The sequence below is a fragment of the Monodon monoceros genome, unplaced genomic scaffold (genome assembly GCF_005190385.1).
Source record: "Monodon monoceros isolate NGI ecotype Baffin Bay Population unplaced genomic scaffold, NGI_Narwhal_1 Super_Scaffold_22, whole genome shotgun sequence".
In the NCBI taxonomy this organism is placed as follows: Eukaryota; Metazoa; Chordata; class Mammalia; order Artiodactyla; family Monodontidae; genus Monodon; species Monodon monoceros.
The window spans coordinates 126,623,296-126,642,952 of record NW_021703779.1 but is presented as its reverse complement, the minus strand read 5'-3'; the positions used below and the strand labels follow the sequence as shown (position 1 = coordinate 126,642,952).

Genomic DNA, 19,657 nt, shown 5'->3' with positions numbered 1-19,657 from the left:
ATGAGGCTATAGTAATTGAAACAGTATAGTACTGATGCAAGAATCAGCATACTAATTGACGGAACAACAGGAATTCCAGAAACACACCCCAGAAAACTTGGCAGTTTAGTATCCATCCGTCCATCCATGCATTGAAGCCATTCTTTCATTCAGCTGACAAACAGTGATTGTCTATGATGTGTCAGAGATTCCTGCATGATTAAAAAAATATAAACATAAAAACCAGAACTATAAAAAGTAAAGCTGGGCTTCCCTGGTGGCTCAGTGGTTGAGAGTCCGCCTGCCGATGCAGGGGACATGGGTTCGTGCCCCGGTCTGGGAAGATCCCACGTGCCGCGGAGCGGCTGGGCCCGTGAGCCATGGCCGCTGAGCCTGTGCGTCCGGAGCCTGTGCTCCGCAACGGGAGAGGCCACAGCAGTGAGAGGCCCGCGTACCGCAAAAAGAAAAAAAACAAAAAAAAAACAAATGTAAAACTATAAAAACAGATTTATAAAAAGAAAACTGGACTATATCTTTCTAGTCCTTGGATAAAGATGTTATTAAGCAAATATGCAGACACCACAAAAGGAAAACTCGCTAACATTTGATGGCATAAGGATAAAAAATACAACTTCTGCATCACAATAAATGTACTATAAACTAAATTAAAAATAAATAACTGTGGAAGAAAGCATATGCAACATGTATAACAGATGAAGGGCTAATGTCAAGCAGATAAGAAGAACAAGTCAAAAGGAAAAAAGGAGTACTGTACCTTTATTATGACGCTGAAGCGTCAATGTGAATGGCCCATAAGTATTTGAAAAGGTGTTCAACCTGACTCTATTAGTAATCAGGAAAATGCTAATGATAACAAGGAGATACCATTTTCCCATCAGTGTTGGCAAGGGTGGGGGGAAGTGGGAACTCGTATATACTCTTGATACAGGCTCTTTTGGAGGGAAGTTTGACAGTATCTATTTTTTAAAATGCCCATATCCTTTGAACCCAGTAAATGTCACTTCTGAGTATCTGTGGAGGAGACTGTTCATTGTCCCCACCTGAGGCTGTCTTTCCTGGGTGCTGGGCAGCTCAGCTAGACGGTTTCCCAGTCTCCTATGGGGCTGGTGTGGTGGTCCCTTCACTTCACTGGTGCCCGAGCGCGGGTGTGCCATTGCAGGAGCTGACCCCGCAGTCAAGGCAATGTCCTTGAGCCGAGCTCCTGGGCATGGTCCCTGGACCACTGCTCAGCCACTAGCTGTCTGTTAGTGGTCGATGACGAGGCTAGTACAGACATCAGGAAGAAGTGTTATGAAGCTTTTATAGCAATTCAACATCGCCATGACGTCTTTATTGCATTTTACCAAAGTCTTGGTCTGCTGTGGATTGTGGGGGGGCATATAAACTGGTCTGGAGGAGACAGAATAAACAAGATGCAAGGACCTGGGGTCCCTGAGTGACTGTACGGGGCAGAGCTGCCACATCAACCTGGACCGCTCAGCTCAGACTTCCGTGGGCAAGGAATAATCTTCAGTCTTCCGTAAACCACCACGTTATTGGCGGACTCTTTGTTGAAGCCATCTAGTGCCGCCCTACCTGACTCGGCATCCGTCCTGTCCTGTGTGATGGGGCAAGGCTGCCCATGCAGCGCTGTTTCCAAAACCCTGCAAGACACCTGAATGTGCACCAAGGAGCAGAAGCAGGGAGCAAACCATGCTATATCTGTGCTGTGGAATACTGAGCTGTAGTCAGAACCTCTATCCCAGGCATGCTTAACTATATGAGGAGAGTAAGCTGCAGAATGATCATATAGTATGAGAAACTCTCCCATGTATATGTATCTCTATGCATGTAAATGTGCAGAAAATGTCAGGATTAGGAGGGGCCTAGAGAGTGGCTAAAAGGGCCTCTATTTTATCCCTATTTGTTTAATATTTTAAAATGAGCTTATATCCATGTTTTGCTTGTGTAATTAAAATAAATTTAAAAGAATATAAAATACAGAACATTTATACATTTTTAAATAATAATACAATACAGAATAATAATGTCATTCAGTGGTTCGGTGTACCAGCACAGCATTCACTGCACTGAGTGAAAGAACTTTAAGAATGGAATTTAGTACTCAGTTGTTTGATTCCATTTAGGTCATGAATATTTTCAGAAAAAGTCCTACGGGGAATTCTCATTTTGTACGATTTTCCAGAAGGAAAATCTCCAAAGTTGTATACAACTCTGTCTTTGATAAATCATCTCTGATCCTGAAATAATAAAGAATTGAAGGTATGAAGAAAAGAATCAAGTTTTAGAGAAAAACGAGGCTCTCAAAACGAGGGATGGGGGTTGATGTGTGGGGGGGTGGTAGTTAAAGGGTACAGCGTTTCTTTTTGAGCTGACAAAATGTACTAAAATTAACTGGTGATGGTTTTGAACATCATCATATTGTACACTTCAAATGGGTGAATTGTATCATATGTGAGTCGTATCTCAATAAAGCTGTTAAAGAAAATAAACAGAAGGCTAGAAACAAAACAAAACAAAACAAAACAATTTGGTCTCAACTAAAACAAACGTCAAACCAGACTTTACAAAATGCTTAAATTGCTAAAAAATTTCAAGGAAATCTTGTCACAAGAACTGCTATAGATGCCGACAGTTTTCAGTGACTAAACACAATGGGTTTTTGAGATTTGACCAAACTGTTAATCCTAGGTTCTGTTGACTTAAAAAATGTGCAACGTGAGAGTTGCGAGTTAAGTTTTATTTGAGGCAAAATGAGGGCTGCAGCCCGGGAGACAGCGTTTCAGATAACTCTGAGAAACTGCTCCAAGGAGGCGAGGGGAGGAGCCAGGATATATAGGAGTTTTGCAATGAAGAGCAGGTAATTGGGAACATCAAAAAATTATTGTTAAATAAAGAAAACCAGATATCTCAAGGTAAGGAATTTAGTGCTTTTCTATGTCTGGGAAGATGCAAGAGTCTGGGCTCACTGAAATCATTCCTTTGATATGCACCTCAGCTATCTGGGGCCAGTATCCTATATTTTCACATCCCAAGTTTCCTCAGGGCTCACCGCAGGGAGTGGCTGCAGTCTGCTGGCTGCTAGATGGCAGGTATTCTTTTCAGCCCTGAGTTTCCTCAGGGCTCACCAGCTCACTTTGGAGGGCTGCAATCGTTGGTGACTGTGACATCCTTTGTTTCTTGATATGGCAGGAAATATTCCATTTACAACTATTCCATTTATCAGTACAAACTTCCTTGTGGAAAACATACTACTGAAACCTTTCTTCTCAAATCCTCGAAAAGCATGAGGTCATGCTGAGGCAAGTGCACAGCACAGGGACCCAATGAACCAGTCACAGGCAACCGAGAGCATGGGTCCTGAAAGTCGGAGGATGAAAGCGTGTAACGAAGTTGGAATAACAGTTACATTTGGAGAAAATTGCAGAATTATTGAATCTCAGAAGTTCATTCTCTGATGGCGAGATTTGGGACTTGGCCTTGGCCATCTTCCGTGCCAGCTTGGTGCTGTGAGGCTTCTAGAGGTTCAGGGTCAGCAGTCCCCACCCCCAACAATTCAGCACCTCCCATTCAGCTTCCCAGAGCGCAGGCGTCTCCCGGTCTGGGGGGTGGGGCTTCTGAGTCAAGGCTGAGGCTGCATCCATTCCCATCCTCCGGGCACGTGCCACTCACCTGTCATCTCCAACCAGACTTTGAAGTGGCTGTCCTGGAACGAAGCTGAGTCCGGCCAGGCTTCCTGCTCCCCGACGTGCCTGGGGCTCTGGCACCCACCCCGGCTCCCCCGGGGCCCTCCTTCCCTTCCCGAGGGCTCTGGGCCGCACCTCGCCCCATCTCCCCAGTCTGTAAAGGGAGCCATCGGCGCCCGGCTCCGGGGGTGGGTGCGGGCGGAGGAGGCGCCCCGGGGGGTGGGGCGTAGGGGGTCGCCCTGCCCCCCAGCTCGCCAGGCCCTGTCTGGCGGCCGCCGTCCGCCCGCTGCCCTGCCCCCACCTGCACGTGCCGCAGAATCCTCCGAGCGCACCAGTCCCCCAGCTCCGCGTAGCTGCCCGCCAGCTCGTCGTCGGCCTCCCCGAGCTGCTCCACCAGGCTGAGCAGCATCATGGGCGCCGCCATGGACTCCGCGGCCGGGGCCCCAGGGAGCTGGGGCCGGCCCAGCCCAGAGGGGTCCTCCCGCACCCAGTGCACGATCTGATCCATCATCTCCACCGCCTCGCTCTGGGAGGGATGAGGGGAGGCCCAGGCTGAGCAGCATCATGGGCGCCGCCATGGACTCCGAGGCCGGGGCCCCAGACAGGAAGGTCTTTGTGATGTAAAATCAACAGGACCTGAGGCTGGAGGGAGGGTGATTCATTTGCTAATACTATGCGCTTGTGTTTGGCTCTGCAGTGTTTTTTTTTTTAATTTATTTTTTTATTTTTAACCCAAGTGCAACCGGTATCCACTAAACTGCACAAATCCTAGGAGCCCAGCTTTGTGAACTTGGGTCCCATTTGTGGTAGCATTTTGGTTATGGGTCTGTCTTGCTGTAAGTGCTCTGTCCCCGGGGCAGGGGTTACGTCATTCTCTTTTGGACTTGGAAAACAGAAGGTCCCCAATAAATGCTTGTTGAATGATGGTCAGAAAAGGGGTGAGGGGTGAGAGAGCACAGGGTTTTTTCTAAGCTGTCTTGCCTGAAAAAATTTGGGGGCCATATTTTTATTATATATTTTAAAATATTTTAATTAAAGCAGTAATATGTGCTCAGTGGGAAAAAGGTCAAGCAGTTCACCAAAGTATAAGTCAAACTCATAAATGCATGAATCCAAGAGACGCCCAAGTCCCCTCACCTCCATTAATGGTGGGCAGGGCAGCCTTGCCCACGAGTTTCTCTCTTCTTCTTTCTTCTTTCTCTCATCACCGGTGTGACAGTTTCAGTCCAGTCCTGCTGGACCACCTCAGACTCACATCAACGGTGCACTTCAATGTGAGGCTAGTGGCAGCCCAGCAGTCAGTCTTTTGAATGGAATGCATTTTAGCCCAGTGTTCCGATGATGACCTGGGCCAGCGGGGCTGGCACCCAGCAGATGCTCAGCATCTCTTGGAGGAGCTGGTGAGGGTGGACCTCGATACAGCTCTGGAAGCTTCAGCCTAGTGGGCTAGGAGACTATTGGGAGTATTCTGCATTTTAGCAGAAGTATCCCCTTTCTACTTACATGCTGGCTATGGACTGCATTGTCTGTGTGTCCCCCCCCCCCCAACTCATACATTGAAATCCTAACCCTCAATGTGATGGGATTAATAGGTGAGGCCTTTAGAGGGCTTTTAGTTCATAAGGATGGAGCCCCATGAATGGAATTAGTGCCCTTATAAAAGAGACCGCAGAAAGCTCCCCCACCCTTTCCACCACAGGAGGACACAGCTAAATGACAGCCATCTATGAATCAGGAAGCAGGTCCTCGCTGGATACTAGCTCTGCCAGCACCACGATCTTGGACTTCCCATTGTCCAGAACTGTGAGCAATAAATGTCTGTTGTTTAAAAGCTACCCAGTTTATGGTATTTTTGTTATAGCAGCCTGAATGGACTGTGGCCCCTCCCAGGTGGTCTGTGAGCTGGGCAGAAGTGGGCTGGGGCAGAGGGCCGTGGGTGGGAGCCTCCTTAGCAATGAGGGAGGCTCAGACGCTGGCCCATGAGGTGGGGGGTCTGGGGACTGTGAACTCTCAGGTAAGCAAAAGACTTCCGGGGGCCCTCAGAGGAGGGTGGTGTTGAGAGAAGCCCTGGAGGTCCACAAGGCCCCAAGAGAAAAGCCCCAGGCTGTCCCCCCTCCCCTGGGCCCATTATTAGCTATTCAAGTGGACCTGTGGCCTTGACTTTTACACAGGGAAGTTTGCCAGAACAGAGCTTGCACGTGTTTTAAGGAAAACTCGGTGAAACTCTTAGTAGCAAGCACATCATGAAACCGGCAAAGCAAACGAATGGTTCTTTCCAAACTGGGCTGCGGGTGGGGCAGGGCGGCATCACGCCACCTGCTTAGAAGCTGCATTTGGGTAGAAGAATATTTGACAGCGTGGTGAGGATGGGACCACGGGGGAAAGATGACATAGGCCTTGCCTGGGCTCCTCCAGGGAGACTGGGTTGGTGGGTGGAGTCACGCACCTTTCCAAGACGTGGCTTCCTCTTGTTGGAGCACATCGTGGCCCAGAAGGGCCCAACCCAAGCACTTCCTGGAGCCCACTTTACACTTGGCCTTCCAGGATGGGGCAGCTGACTCCATGGCCGATCTCTGTTTGTTTGCATTTGCGAGGGTCAGGAAGCCAGCAGCCTGTCCTTGTCACCTGCCTTTTCTGAGGCTATGGACACTAGAGAGAAGGCCAGCCACTGGCCACCAAGAAGACTGACCTCCCCACTCCCACGCGGCCCAGAGAGGCTGGCCAATTCTCAAGTCCCAGAAGCCACTTCTGTCACCCCATTCCTGATTCCTAGGGGAGAAGCTCAGGGTCAAGCCGGTTTTCTGCTTCCACTTGGAATTCAGACCCAGGGGAGAGCTCCAGCTGGAGTGGAGGGAGGCAACTGGCTGAATGACAGGCCCCTTCTGCCAAGGGAGAGCTTAAACTTCCAGGAAAACCAGCCTTCTCTCTCAGGGCACCCGCCTTCCCCTCTAGGCATCCAACAGGCAGTTGCAGAGGCTGCTGGGGGGGAGGGGGCAAGACAGGGGCGGAACTCCAGAGCGTGGAGAAAAGAGGAAGGGAAGAACTGATAAACCAAGCTTTGACGAAATAAGTCAAGGAAGGCCAATGCCATTGAACATATATTTATTGAAATCTACTCGATGCAAGGCACTGTGCTAGATCTGGAAGGGGAATCAGACATGAAGGGTCACCCCTGTCTTCTAAGAGCTCACAATCTAATGCGTCGGGGAGGGTGGGGAGGGAGAAGCTCTAGTGCAAAGCCGATTATAGTAAGTGCCATAAAACAGACAAGTTAAGGAGGCTGGGGAGGAATGAGAAAACAGTGCCAACAACCAAAATACGAGCTGGGGCAGGACACAGCTGTTCTCAGATCTGCAAGTAATGCTGAAGGCCATTTTTGTTTAAAGAGACCATTTCTACTCTTGAAAATAAACACCCAACTGATGCAATGAGAACTACACAACGTAAGTATACTAGTCATACAGAAGTTAGCAATTCCCCAATCTGACGGGTTTGCTACAAGTAGCGAGACACTTCCAAAATAAAGAACAGGGTGGGCGGTGACTTAAACTCATTTCCTGGGGCAAACATGGGGTCAGTACAGGAACAGTGCCCAGACAGAAAAGCATTGGTCAAACTCACTGAGACTAGGAGGCATAGATTTGCACCCACCCTAGCAAACAGAATACAGTAGCACATTTAAAACAGGTGTTTACGACAGTCGGGTGGGCCTTGGGCCAGGAACGAGGGCCAGGTAGGACATGAGGAAAGCGAGCCGTGTTATTCTTCTCAGGAAGCAGCCACACGCGACAATGCAATTGCTCTTGACAGACTGCAAAAAGCAGAGACCCACTCAAGCTGGCCTAGGTCAAGGGAGTCTATGGCAGGGACACAAGCGGACCGGTGAGGGCAGTTGCCAGAGATCCCGGAAGGTAACCCAGTCAGGCCTCCCTTGCGGTGCTGGGGTTGAGGCTGCTCTGGGGGTGCCCAGCCGGAGCCCATAGATCTTCAAGCTGGTGCTGCCCATGGGGGCAACTCCTCTAAATCCCAGGTGGCTCCCTCTTTCTTCCAGCACCAGCTAGAAACTTCTCTCTCAGTTTCCTTGTTTGTACTTCCCAGTTGGAGAACCTGAAAGGTCTGGTCCACGTCTCCAGCGCTGTGGACCGGTTGCTGCCTTTGAGTCAGGTGCTCAGTTCTGGTTGAATTAATGTGGCCTAGACGGGGTGGGGGCCACATGGCGCACAATGGGGCTGGAGCCCCAGGCACGTGGAATGCAACCCCACGCGAGAGAGACTGACGCCCACCGTAACCGGGTGGGGCTCAGTCTGGAATGACACAACTAATGGGTATGACACAACTAATCCACACGGTTAATCTTATTTAGCAGCAAAAGTGGTAAACAGTTACCAGCAAGTATTCAAAACTCTAATAAAAGCCATGGAGGGTTTCTTTCAGAATATAAGAAAAGGGCCTATTTCGAAGGAGAGCCAGCATTCTGTATAACCCACCTGCTCTCCATTTGCCTTGCAAAAGGAATACGTGTGATTAGAAAGAAAAATGAAATGAGGTAGATACACAAATGCATAGACAAGCACACACGACAGCAAGTCTGATCACGTTTTGCATCTGACGTTAGCAGTAGACCTAGAGAGTCCAAGGAAATCCACCCCCCAGGGACCAGAGGCAAACACTTGAACTCGGTGCAACTACAGGACACACATTAAAGCCACAGAGAGCACGGACTTCACCTGCAAACAGAGTGACGGAAAAGACGTGTTCACTCTGGCAGACGGCCTGTTCAAGAGGAAATCATAGAACCAAGAGTGGAACAGAGGAAAGGAGGGCATGACGGGATGCCAAGATGCCATGCCCTGGCTGGGGACAAGTGCAGCGGTGATGGCGACGCTAAGTTCTGAGTTAATACTGCATCTGGATCCTTCATAAAACCCGGGCAAGACATGGCAAGGTACTTCCAGGTTAAGGTGCCAGACTTGCCCCACCGTGGGCGCCAACACTCCTTTTACCAAATAACAGGTGTAGCAAATACGTCATAACAGCTTGAAAAGAGAAAACTCATGAGAGAAGGAAGCAGTGATTTCACACACAGATTCACAACTACTGCAAGAACTGAGGCCCCCAGAGCAGAAAGAATCACTACGCAACAAGTGCTGTCAGCTTCTCTCCAGCCCGGGGGTCAGGATGGAGACGTCACAGAGAGCCACTGGCGTGGCCTGGGGGCCATTCCAGAGTACCTTCTGGCTAAGGTCACAAGGGTCACTGTGGGACCCTGCTTCCCAGCCTCTACCCCAGGCACAGCTGCTGGGAAGTCACACTACAGCCCCGGTGAGGCCAGCTTCTACCTGTGGGCTCTGCGGGCCACTGGAGGAGCCAGGTTCCTGGCCAGCCCTTGCTGCTGCAAGTGACAGGCCAGCCCCAGGATGACCAACTTCTACTTTTATGCCACGTGGGCCGTCGTCAGAAGGGCATCGTTGCCCTCCAAACCCTTGTTGTACTGCCCCTCCTGGGCAAGGCTGTTACAAGTCACAGCCCAGGCCTGGTGTGGCCATCAGTGGGGCACGGTTCGTCTCCGAGCCTTTGCTCTGTCGCCCCTCTTAGGTGTGGCTGCAGGAGGTGACGTCAGAACACATGGGTGAATTTCCCCCTAGTTGCGAAAAGCAGAAGCCACTAAACCGACCTCTTTCTAGTTCCAGAATCACTCGCTAGGAGGATGCCATCCACGTGACAGTGTCAGTCGGGTAAGTCTTCTTGTGTTTTAGATGTCTCTTGGGTGGATCTGCTGCTCAGGCACTGAATCCACGCTCAGCATGGCCAAGGCTCCCAGGAGCTGGAAGGTTGGCCAGCTGCTGCCAAGACCAAGTTCGGACCACCCCGTTGATCTAGGTGAGGCCCAGCCCTGCTGCCGAAGGTTAGGGCTATACTGAGGAACAGTCAGAGTGTTCTGGCCAATCCGAGATGGAAATTCCTCTCGAGTGCCTGAGTGGCCGGGTTGGATAGTCAAGTTCCGCCCACAGACATGCAGAGTCTGCATCTTGGATGAGGAGTGAGCCTGTGTCTGCGGCCCATTTCCATCCAGCCTGCCCACCTGGAGCATCCACCTTTTGGTGGGGCAGGGTTTTCAACTTTTCGTTTGTAATTCAAATTCTAGAAGAAAATGTCATCATCTCTAACTACTGAAGCAATGGAAGTTAAGACTTAACTGACAACAGTGAATGTTTGGATACGTAAAAATCAAAAGCTTGCACAGCAAAAATGTAATAAAACTGCTACAAAGAGCAAAGCAATAAAACTGGAAAAGAGATCATCACAATCGATACAGAAAGAACTGCTGTATAAAGTCAATATATCCAAAGGTAACTTGGTAACTGGTCAAAGGAGATGAACGTACTCTGCATGCACGGAAACAGAAACAGTATTTTAAGTCATCACGTGAGAGAAAGAAGATGAGACTAGGAGTCAGGAGGCCTGGGTCCATCCTCAGTTTGGGTACTAATGAGTCACAGAACAACAGCAATAGCCACGGTGATGATGGCAGATGACTTCACTGAGTGTGAACCTCCACGCCAGGCACGGCATCGCAGTCGTTGCGATAACCTTAGGAGGTAGTCCTGTGATCATCCCCATTTTACAGAGGTGGAAACGGAGGATTGGAGAAGTACCATCTAGGCCCCATATGCGAGGCTATCGTTCCCGAAAGGAAGGCGTCACCTTACACACTAGTCTTCAGCTAGTTTTGGATATGCCTGGGAGTCACCAGATTGAATTGGTTTAAGAAAAAAGGACACAAAAGAAATTTAACTCAGATTTAGTACTTCTTCTTAAGAGTATGACCTCACAATGACAAGTCTTCGATGCCTTAAAAAAGCCTTTTAAAGGTCATTAAAAAAAAGGAAAACCTTAAGTGGTTGCATTGTACAGCTACAGAATAAATTAAAAAACGACAGCAATCATTCTAATGTTACATGAACCTGTACTTATGGCTTGGGAGGCGGTTTCTAGTGAGACCCTTGTGCAGGGATTGTCACAGTGCTATGTGGCACATAGCTCGGATGGATGGAAGTCATTGGATGTGTGCTTTGAAAATGATGACTCCAAAGGGCCTCTGAGGTTGGTGAAGACGGTGAGGTTAGAAATGCATACGAGGAATTAGGATAAAATGATCTCATGGAGTGGAGCTAGGGAGAAAAGGAATCTTTTCTAAATTAATATATTATTCTATATGATATGTGATTTACAATATGTATGTAGAACTAAATTAATAAATTAAATATTATAAGACATTTGATTATTCTATTTACAACCCTAAAAATTTATAAATTCAAGTAGGCCAAAAAAGTTTGGGGCGATCGATCTCTGTTTCCTTGAAGGGGGAGCTTGCAGGAGAGGACCAAGCATCCTGAGCTCCACCCCCACGTCCGCGTTTCTCTTCTCTCGTTCTCCAATTCAAGGCCTGTGCATTTAAATACCTCGAAGGTACTCGATTCCAGCTGAACCAGCCAAAACTCAATCAAAATGGTAGAAGCTACTCTCGATAGGCAAGATGGGAAACACAAACACTTATAAATTGCTGGTGGCAGTATAAATTGGTTTCAACCTTTCTGAAGAGAAAATATATAAGCGCTACAAAACTGTTCATCTCCTTTGACTCTGCCCTCCCCCTCTAGGGCCCCGGGCCCCGAGGGAATCCGCTGCCGGCCACGGGGCCGCGGGCCTTCCCTACTCGCGGTGGGTCGGTTGATGCTTCTGCAGCGCTGACCGCCGCTTGAACACGCGGCCACACTCGCTGCCCTCGCAGCGTCTTGCTCCGCTGTGGGTCCTCCGATGGCGACTCAGGCCGGAGCTCCGGCGGAAGGCCTTCCCGCATTTGTCACACTCGTAGGGTTTCAGTCCGCTGTGGATGCGCCGGTGTTTGATCAGGTCGGAGGGCCCCCGGAAGGCCTTGCCGCAGTCGCCACACGCGTAGGGCCGCTCCCCGGTGTGGATGCGCTGGTGCTCCAGGAGGCTGGAGCTCTGCCGGAAGGCCTTCCCGCACTGGCTGCACTCGTACGGCTTCTCGCCCGTGTGGATCCGCCGATGCTTCGTGAGCTCTGAGCTCCGCCGGAAGAGCTTGCCGCAGTGCGGGCAGCCGTAGGGCTTGGCCCCGCTGTGGATGCGCTGGTGCTCGGCCAGGCCGTTGACCCCTCGGAAGGACTTGCCGCAGTCGTCGCAGTCGAAGGGCAGGTGGCCGGTGTGCATCCGCTGGTGCTTGAGAAACTCCTGGCGATCCAGGAAATCCCTGCTACACGTCTTGCAGGCAAAGGGTTTCTCCGAAGTGTGCTGCTTCTGATGGCGAAAGAGGTGGGTGTTGACTTTGAAGGAGCGGCCGCATTCCTCGCAGTCAAAGGGCTTCTCGCGGCTGTGGACGCGCAGGTGCTGACTGAGGCCCGCGTTCTTCTTGAACCTTTTCCCACATTCTTCACACTCGAAGGGCTTCGCCTCCCTCTCCATTTGCTCCCTCTTCTCCACGGCCTCGTCAAGGGCCCGGCTGGGGCCCGGCCGTGGCTCTGCCGCCACGTGGCTCTTCCGGTGCTCGTTGAACTCAGACACCCCGCGAAAAGCCTGCCCGCAATCGCCGCACGCCCAGCCCTTTTCCTCACTGTGAATTCGCTGGTGCTGCACGAGGAGGACCTTAAGCCGAAAGGCATCCCCACACTCTTTACATGCAAAATGATGTTCTACAGGTAGATTCTGGGGGCTCCCTCCCCTCCCCTCAGAGTCCCCGTTCTGTTTGACCTCAGGGCTGTGCTCGCTGGCCGTCGGGGAGCTCGTGGACGCCATCTCCTGTGACCGGGCGACTTCACCCATCCTCGGCGGCTGGGTCACCCAGATGCTTTCTGAAATGAAAACCACAAGACACTGCACTCTGAGACAGCTGCCGAGCATCGGGCCTGGGGGCCACTGGGGCAGGATGGTGGCTCCCCACCCAGCTGGAAACAAGCGCGGGAGATGGAAGGGGCATGAGGGCCCGATTGCTGGATGCCCCCTGTCAAGGTGACTGAGGGGCAGGCACGCCACTCCCACCCCAAGGGCTCACCTGGGGCTCCCCAGTGATGCCCTGACATTTCTTCAGGTTCCTTTTTTACTCACCTGAATGCTCAGCTCGGCCCACGCGAGGGGATGGGTCTGACTTGCACCAGGTGAGAGACCAAGTCAGGATTCAAAACAGGAACTCCTGCTTGCGGAAAAGGAAACAAGCTATGGCAGCATCCAGAGATGACATCAGGATCGAGTAGGAATGGCTCAGGGCCTTTGAAGGGGAGAGCCTTTCAATCCCCAAAGGCTGGGTTGGCTGTTCCCTTAGGCAAGTCATTCCTCCATTTAAAACGCCTTTCCCATCAGTCGGCTCCTTCCAGGGGCTGTGGATGAAGCAAGCTCTGGGCCCATCTGGGTACCAGTTTGTCTTCCTGAGGAGCTGGTCCTCCCTTTCCCCCATCCGCCCTCCTCAAGGTCTGCACATTGAACTTGGGGTTCTTCCACAACTGTCAAAGCTGACCCCTGGCAGTCTCTCCTCCGAAGAAGCCTCCCCACCTCACCACGTGCAGCCCCTGATGGTGCAAAGGAGCTTGCTACGTCAACCTCTCTCAACGGTAAACTACGGTAAAGTTGCCATGAAATTTATATAACTTGTGGGTTAAAAAAGTATTTAATTAGGTGGCATGGGAAGGGTGGGAGGGAGGAAGATGCAAGAGGGAAGAGATATGGGAACATACGTATATGCATAGCTGATTCACTTTGTTATAAAGCAGAAACTAACACACCATTGTGAAGCAATTAGACTCCAATAAAGATGGTAAAAAAAGTATTTAATGATAGCGGCTAGTTTGTTCTAATTTCTTTCCCAATGAAAGACTGAGGGGGCTTCTTTCCATGCCATTAGGAGTTGGGAGGGACACCTGCTACTTTGAGATGTCGGATGTAGCAGACCCTCTGTATTTCCTCACAGCCCATTCCCAGGGAGCATAAGCCCCTGGAAGGTGAGCTTGTGTAATGCTATGCCAGGTGCCCCTTATCCTACTCCCAGCTTCGTAGGACCATGAAGCTGGTGGCAAAGCTTGTGGAAGGGCTGGGGGCATCCTTACCCACAGAGGTCACATTCCTTCAATATGCCAGTGTCCTCTGCTCAGGATCTAGCCTCAGCCACTCCCTTTGAGGAGGTACTGTGCCACGTCACCAAATGTCACCGGATCCTGAAAGAATTCCCAGGGATAATCTGTCCTTCCATCCACTCTAGAATGAGGCAAGGGCAGTGCCACTAACCCCAGGGATGAGAGGTGAGAGTCCGAACTGAGCGTGCATTGCTAACATGGAAATATAACTACAAGCCTCAAGAAGTGCTAGAAAGAGAGCCTGACCACGTACCAAGAGACCTGGGCCGTGGCCCTGGCTCCCACTGTCCTCCCAAGGGACTTCAGTTCAATCACTTTCCTGGATTGAAACGCAGCTCCCCCATCAGTACGATGGGAATTACAAGCCCAGCAGGCAACCATTCCTTGGCAGACTCCGGGGAGAGAAGCAGAGAGAGGGAGGGAAGGCAGCAGCTGGGGTTCAGGCCCTGCTGTGTGTCATGCTAGGGCAAGAGGCAGAGTCCAAGGCCAGAATCAGGGAGCAGTGACAGATTCCCAAGCCAGGCTGAAGGAAGCACAGCTCACCTGGGCCTCCAGCACCCCAAGGGGGCCTGCCAGGACTTGCTTTCCCAGGAAGCCATCTTGTGGAAGGGCAAGACCCTGTGGGGCAGGCAGAGCTAAGGAAAGTGAAAAGGGCCGCGAGTGACAGCGGCCCTGCCTCTGGGTCCCGTGGGATGGGACTGGTGATTTCCTTTGCCCCTGTTTTAAATTTTCTTGAGTCTTCTCTTGCACAGAGGCTGAATGACAAGCCAGAGCACGGATATACCTAACAAACAAAATGCATCCCAAACAGTGGGGAAAGTAGGCTGGCAGAGAACTGATACAGGCAGGCCAGAGGGAACCCACACAAGACAAATGAATGTTAGCCCAGGCACAGGCAGGAGAAGACAGACTCAGACCAAGAGCCAGTGGCAGGGAGACTGGCTCTCAGAGACAGGTCGGCCTCCTAGCAGTAGGCCTTGTAGAGTTCAATGCTCACACTGCACAGGAAGGAAGCATCCCCAAAAGAACATCAGAAGAAATAACTAGGAAGTGAGAGATCCTTCTCAACTTTGTAGGGGCAACAAAAAACCAGACTGGGCTACTGGAGGGAAGAGACATAACAGAGCAGGAGTCAGGGCTTCCTGACTAGCAGTAAGGTCCTCTAAAGGCCACACTCCACCCCACCGAAACAGTTCACCAGGTGACAGCTTGCAGACAAGAATGTTTCTGTGATATATTTGACAAAATGAAAAGTTGAACAAAATACCTGGAAAAAGACACCTCCAAAAAAAAACAAAAGATCTTCAAAGACAAAGTTGCTAAATAAAGGATCTGAACCACATGTGTAAGTTGCCTTTGTCGTTTGGATCCCACCACAGGTGTACATGCATCGCAGGCCTCCCACTTCAGTGAGTTCACAGAAACAGGAACACAGTTTCTATTCTGATGTCAGGTCAATTCGGTTCACAGTTATAAGAAAAGGAAGCATTTTTACACTAGCTCAAAGAGTACAGAACCCAGATACTCCAGAAATACTTTTACATAAAATTAGATGTTATATTAAAAGGGTTGGACAGAGACTTCCATTTCTGGCCATGATGGAGTAACAAGGAACAGATTTAATGTCGGGCCATAAATAAGTAGAAAACTGGACAGAACAGATGTGAAACAACAGTGTTTAGATATTGGACAGCAGGCAGCACAGGACCATGATCCTTGAGAGAAGAGAAACAGATGAGGTGAGCTTTATCAGTGGCCCAGACCTCTTCCTGGAGGCAATTTCCAGATTGAGAGTATAGGGAAGGGGACCCTAAGCAGAGCTTCGTGGCTTTATTATCAACACAGACCAGCGTTCAGGGAAGCTGAGGCAGAACAGAGTTCCAGAAAGGAGGGAGCTATACAGAAAAAAAGAGCTCCAAAAAATCTGTACAAGGCTCCCCTTTAGTCTTTCTTAACTACTAAGCCATGCATGCATAGAGTGAAACTCCCGAAGACTAGGAAAAGAATGACCAGGAAGCTGTAAGTTCAACAATTCCTAGGACACACAAAGGTAGGGAGATGTTCAGGGTCTAACCAACCAGAGCAGGGAGTCCTCAGTGATCACGTGGGGTAGTCAGTAGAGAATCAGAGGGGCCATACCTTAGTAGTAGGACTGATCTATTCCCTGGAGCCACAGCTACCCTGGATCTGCTCTAGAAAAACTTGAAAGTAGGCCTTGAAGGGATGAAACTATTCCACAAACAACTACCTCCCAAAACAAAGTCCAACAATTTTCACAGTGAAACAACAAAATCCAGACACTCAACAACATAATCTCTACAATGTTCAACATCCAATAAAAAATTAAGTAAATGTCAAGAAGCAGGAAAATGTGACTCATGGAAAGGAAAATAATGTCAGTAGAAACACTCAGAAATGATCACTGACGGAACTCACAGGCAAGGATAACAGCTAGTTTAACAATGTGTAAGTATTTAAAGAAAAACAGGAACACAATGAAAGAAATGGATGATATAAACAAGAACCAAATGGAACTTACTGAGGTAAAAGCTGTAATATTTAAAATGAAAATTTCATTGGATGTGATTAACAGCAGATTAGACACAGCCCTCTCCTCCCTAAAAAATTAGAAAATTTGAAGACACAGCAATAGCAACTATCCCAAATTTAGATCAGAAAGAAAAACATATTTAAAAAACAGAGTCTCAGTGACTTGAGGATAACAGGAAGTGGTCTAACGCATATGTAACTGGAATCTGAGAAGATGAGGAAAAGGAGGAGGGGGATAAAAGTATTATTGAAGAAATAATGGTTAAAATGTATTGTTTTCTAAATTTGATGAAACCTAGATCCAAGAAGCCCAATTACCCCCTAGCAAGTCTAAACAAACAAACAAAAAACAAAACGAAGAAAAACCCCAACAACCCCACACATGTACACTAAGACACATCATAATCATTGCTGAAAACTAGTGATAAAGAGAAAATCTTAAAGCAGCCAGAGGGAAAAAAAGATGTTGTATACAGAGGAGCAAAGATAAGAATAGCTGCTAACTTCTTATGAGAAAATGTGCAAGCCAGAAAACAACTGAATGACATTTTTAAAGTGCTAAAGGAAAAAAAAAAACATGTCAACCGAGACTTCTATATTCAGGGAAAGTATCCTTCAAAAATAAAGGCAAAATAAAAACTTTTTTAGACAGAGAAAAGCTGAAAGAATCTGTTACCAGCAGACCTGTACTACAAGATATATTAAAGGAAGTTCTTCAGGTGAAGGGAAATGATACCAGATGGAAACTTGGATCACAAAGGGATGAAGAACATCAAGAATGTAAATATGTGCAGAAATATAAACACTTTTACCTCCTCTCATTTTTAAATCTTTAAGAGATAACTGAACATTTAAAGCAAAAATAATAAGGTAGTGCAGGGTTTATAACATATGTAGAAATAAAATGTACAACTGTGTGCTTTACAAAGCCCTCCAAGACTCTGATGCATGCCAGTAGTGGAGATTTACAGTTCTAAAAAATAATCCAAAAGAAGAAAGGTAAAAAACACAAAGGAAAAAGAACATATGGGGCAAATGGAAATAAATACCAAGAGGCAAATTTAAACACAACCATATGGATAGTTAAATTAAATATAAATGGACTAAACACACCAGTTAATAGGCAGAGATCATCAGATTGTATTTTTTTTAAAAAAAATGAGACTCAGCTATATGCTGTCAACAAGAAACTTTAAATATAAAGTGTTTAAATGTAAAGACACAGATAGGTTAAAAGTAAAAGGATGGAAAACAATATACTATAACCAACAGGAAGAGTCTCAATAACCCCAACGTCATAAAAACACGAGGGAGACCTTTCTGAAGAATCCTACAACTCAGAGCAGGAAGAAAACTGGAAAGCTTAAGTATAAAATCAATTGGTGGTAAGAGACAAGAAAAAAACCAGAAAACATTTAAAAAGTAAATGAAAATGAAAAAAAAAATCAGCAGGTGGCCAATGCAGAATGACACATAGCAGATTACAAAAATTTGAATCCTCCTTCAAAGAAGATTATAGACAGACAGTAACTGTTTATTAAAAAAATCCAAAGAGGGTAGGAGAAGGGAAGAGAACGGTATATATTTATGCTTTAGGAGAAAAAAGGAATAAACTGAGAGTGACTCACAGTGAATGAGCACATCGAGACTGCAGTGTGCACCACCCTGGGGTAGAGTCCAGGTCTAGAAAGGTCTTCTGCTTTCTGTTTCTGTAATGAATTGTTAGTAACCAAACTGCATTTCTTTGATAATCAGAAAGGAACAACAATTTAAAAAGATTTCAGTTGACTCTGGATAAGAAAGACGCTCAGCATGTGAGAGGACAGGGCTAATGCCAAGGAGGCAACAGGGAACTGCCCCTGAAGCTGGGCAACATCCCGAGGTGCCCACACAGGTAAGGCAGGCACAGAGGACCGGGGCTGGCGGGAATATGTGGGCAGTCCTAGAAAGCTTAGAGGCAGGTCCATGAGGTTGTCACTTCCTGGGATCATCCCCCCAAGCTATCAGAACCATGACAGGTGTGAGCAGAAGGCCTTCTTTGGCCCCAGTGTCCACGGAAACTCTATTTCCATCTTTAAGTAGCTGGCAGCACAGGTGCTCCCCAGTGTGTGAGGGAAGCGCCAGGTGCCCAGCAGCCAAGCCCTCTGTATCCCACTGTCACCTAGGCAGGGCACCCTCGGAGCAGTTGGATTCTTCCTGTTATACATTTGATGTCTGGTTTGACTTTGGCTTCCAATACAAAATGAAATGGTCATAGATTACTTATACAATTCATTCTAAAAAATTCGCTTCCAACTGACATTGAGGTTTTGTTGCCGAGTAGAATGGAGAGAAGAACATCTCACCTTCACCTCCTGAGGAAGATGGTCTGTTACAAGCCTCATCTCACCACCCTCAGGCCAGAGACCTAAGGCCTTAACCCCCTCCAAGTCCCTGGCTGAGCCCACCAGACCCATATCCTGCACCCCATGTCTCAATCGTTCCTTCCAGACCCTCGGCCTTCATCCAGTCAGAGACATGCCCAGGCAATACCCCTGAGGGCCTCTGAACCTGCCTCAGGTGGCTCCTGCGAAGAATTCGGGCCTCATTCAAGTGTCACCTCCTCCAAATGACTTCACTCTCCAGCCGCATCACGGTTTACTTACAACACTTTTCACTACCTAAAACGTATCCTCCGAAATTGCTTGTTTTTACCTGATTCTCCCCGGGGGAAATGTCACCTGTGACAGGACAGGGCGCTTCTCTTTCTTGGTCACCCCCGAACCCCCAGCAACTGCAGCAGCTCCTAACACTCAGCGGGCGTGTGAGGACCTGGGGGGGGAGGGGGGTGTCAAATGCATCAGACTTCCATTAACGGAGCACCTACTGCGCGTTTGGCGCTGTGCTTCTCCCTTCACATAATGTAACCATCGCCACCTATAGTCATTCCCGCCTCCATCTGACAGAGAAGGAAGACACGGATCTGAGAGGTGAACTAACTTGCCTGAGGTCTAGCTCCCAAGATTTGAGACATTTCAAACCACACCAGAAAAGAGAGAAGTAATATGCCACCAGGTAATATCTAACACCAGGCCTTATCCAAAGGCCAGGCGGCCACTGAGTGTCCTTGAAGCCTAATGGTGCGTATGGGTTTAGGGGACTGGCTTTAAATCCTCCCATGAACATGCCATCACAGACCCTCCCTGCGCAATAGATACACATGTCATTCTCTCTCTCGCTCACAGTTTTTCCAAGCCACCCATGTTTAATTGAGCAGGTCCTCCCAAAGTGTTCCCATTT

At 48.6% G+C, this 19,657-nt stretch overlaps 1 protein-coding gene across 1 annotated transcript; it reads right to left on the bottom strand.

Moving 5' to 3' along the window:
• Window positions 1–6,777: 6,777 nt before the first annotated feature.
• ZNF275 (zinc finger protein 275) lies at window positions 6,778–18,165 on the bottom strand. The gene is made up of 3 exons (XM_029241487.1): window positions 18,007–18,165; window positions 12,810–12,894; window positions 6,778–12,556 (listed from the first exon to the last, which is right to left on the bottom strand). The coding sequence occupies exon 3, from the start codon at window positions 12,525–12,527 to the stop codon at window positions 11,400–11,402; it is 1,128 nt and encodes a 375-aa protein (XP_029097320.1). The 5' UTR covers window positions 12,528–12,556; window positions 12,810–12,894; window positions 18,007–18,165; the 3' UTR covers window positions 6,778–11,399.
• Between the last annotated feature and the right edge of the window lie 1,492 nt (window positions 18,166–19,657).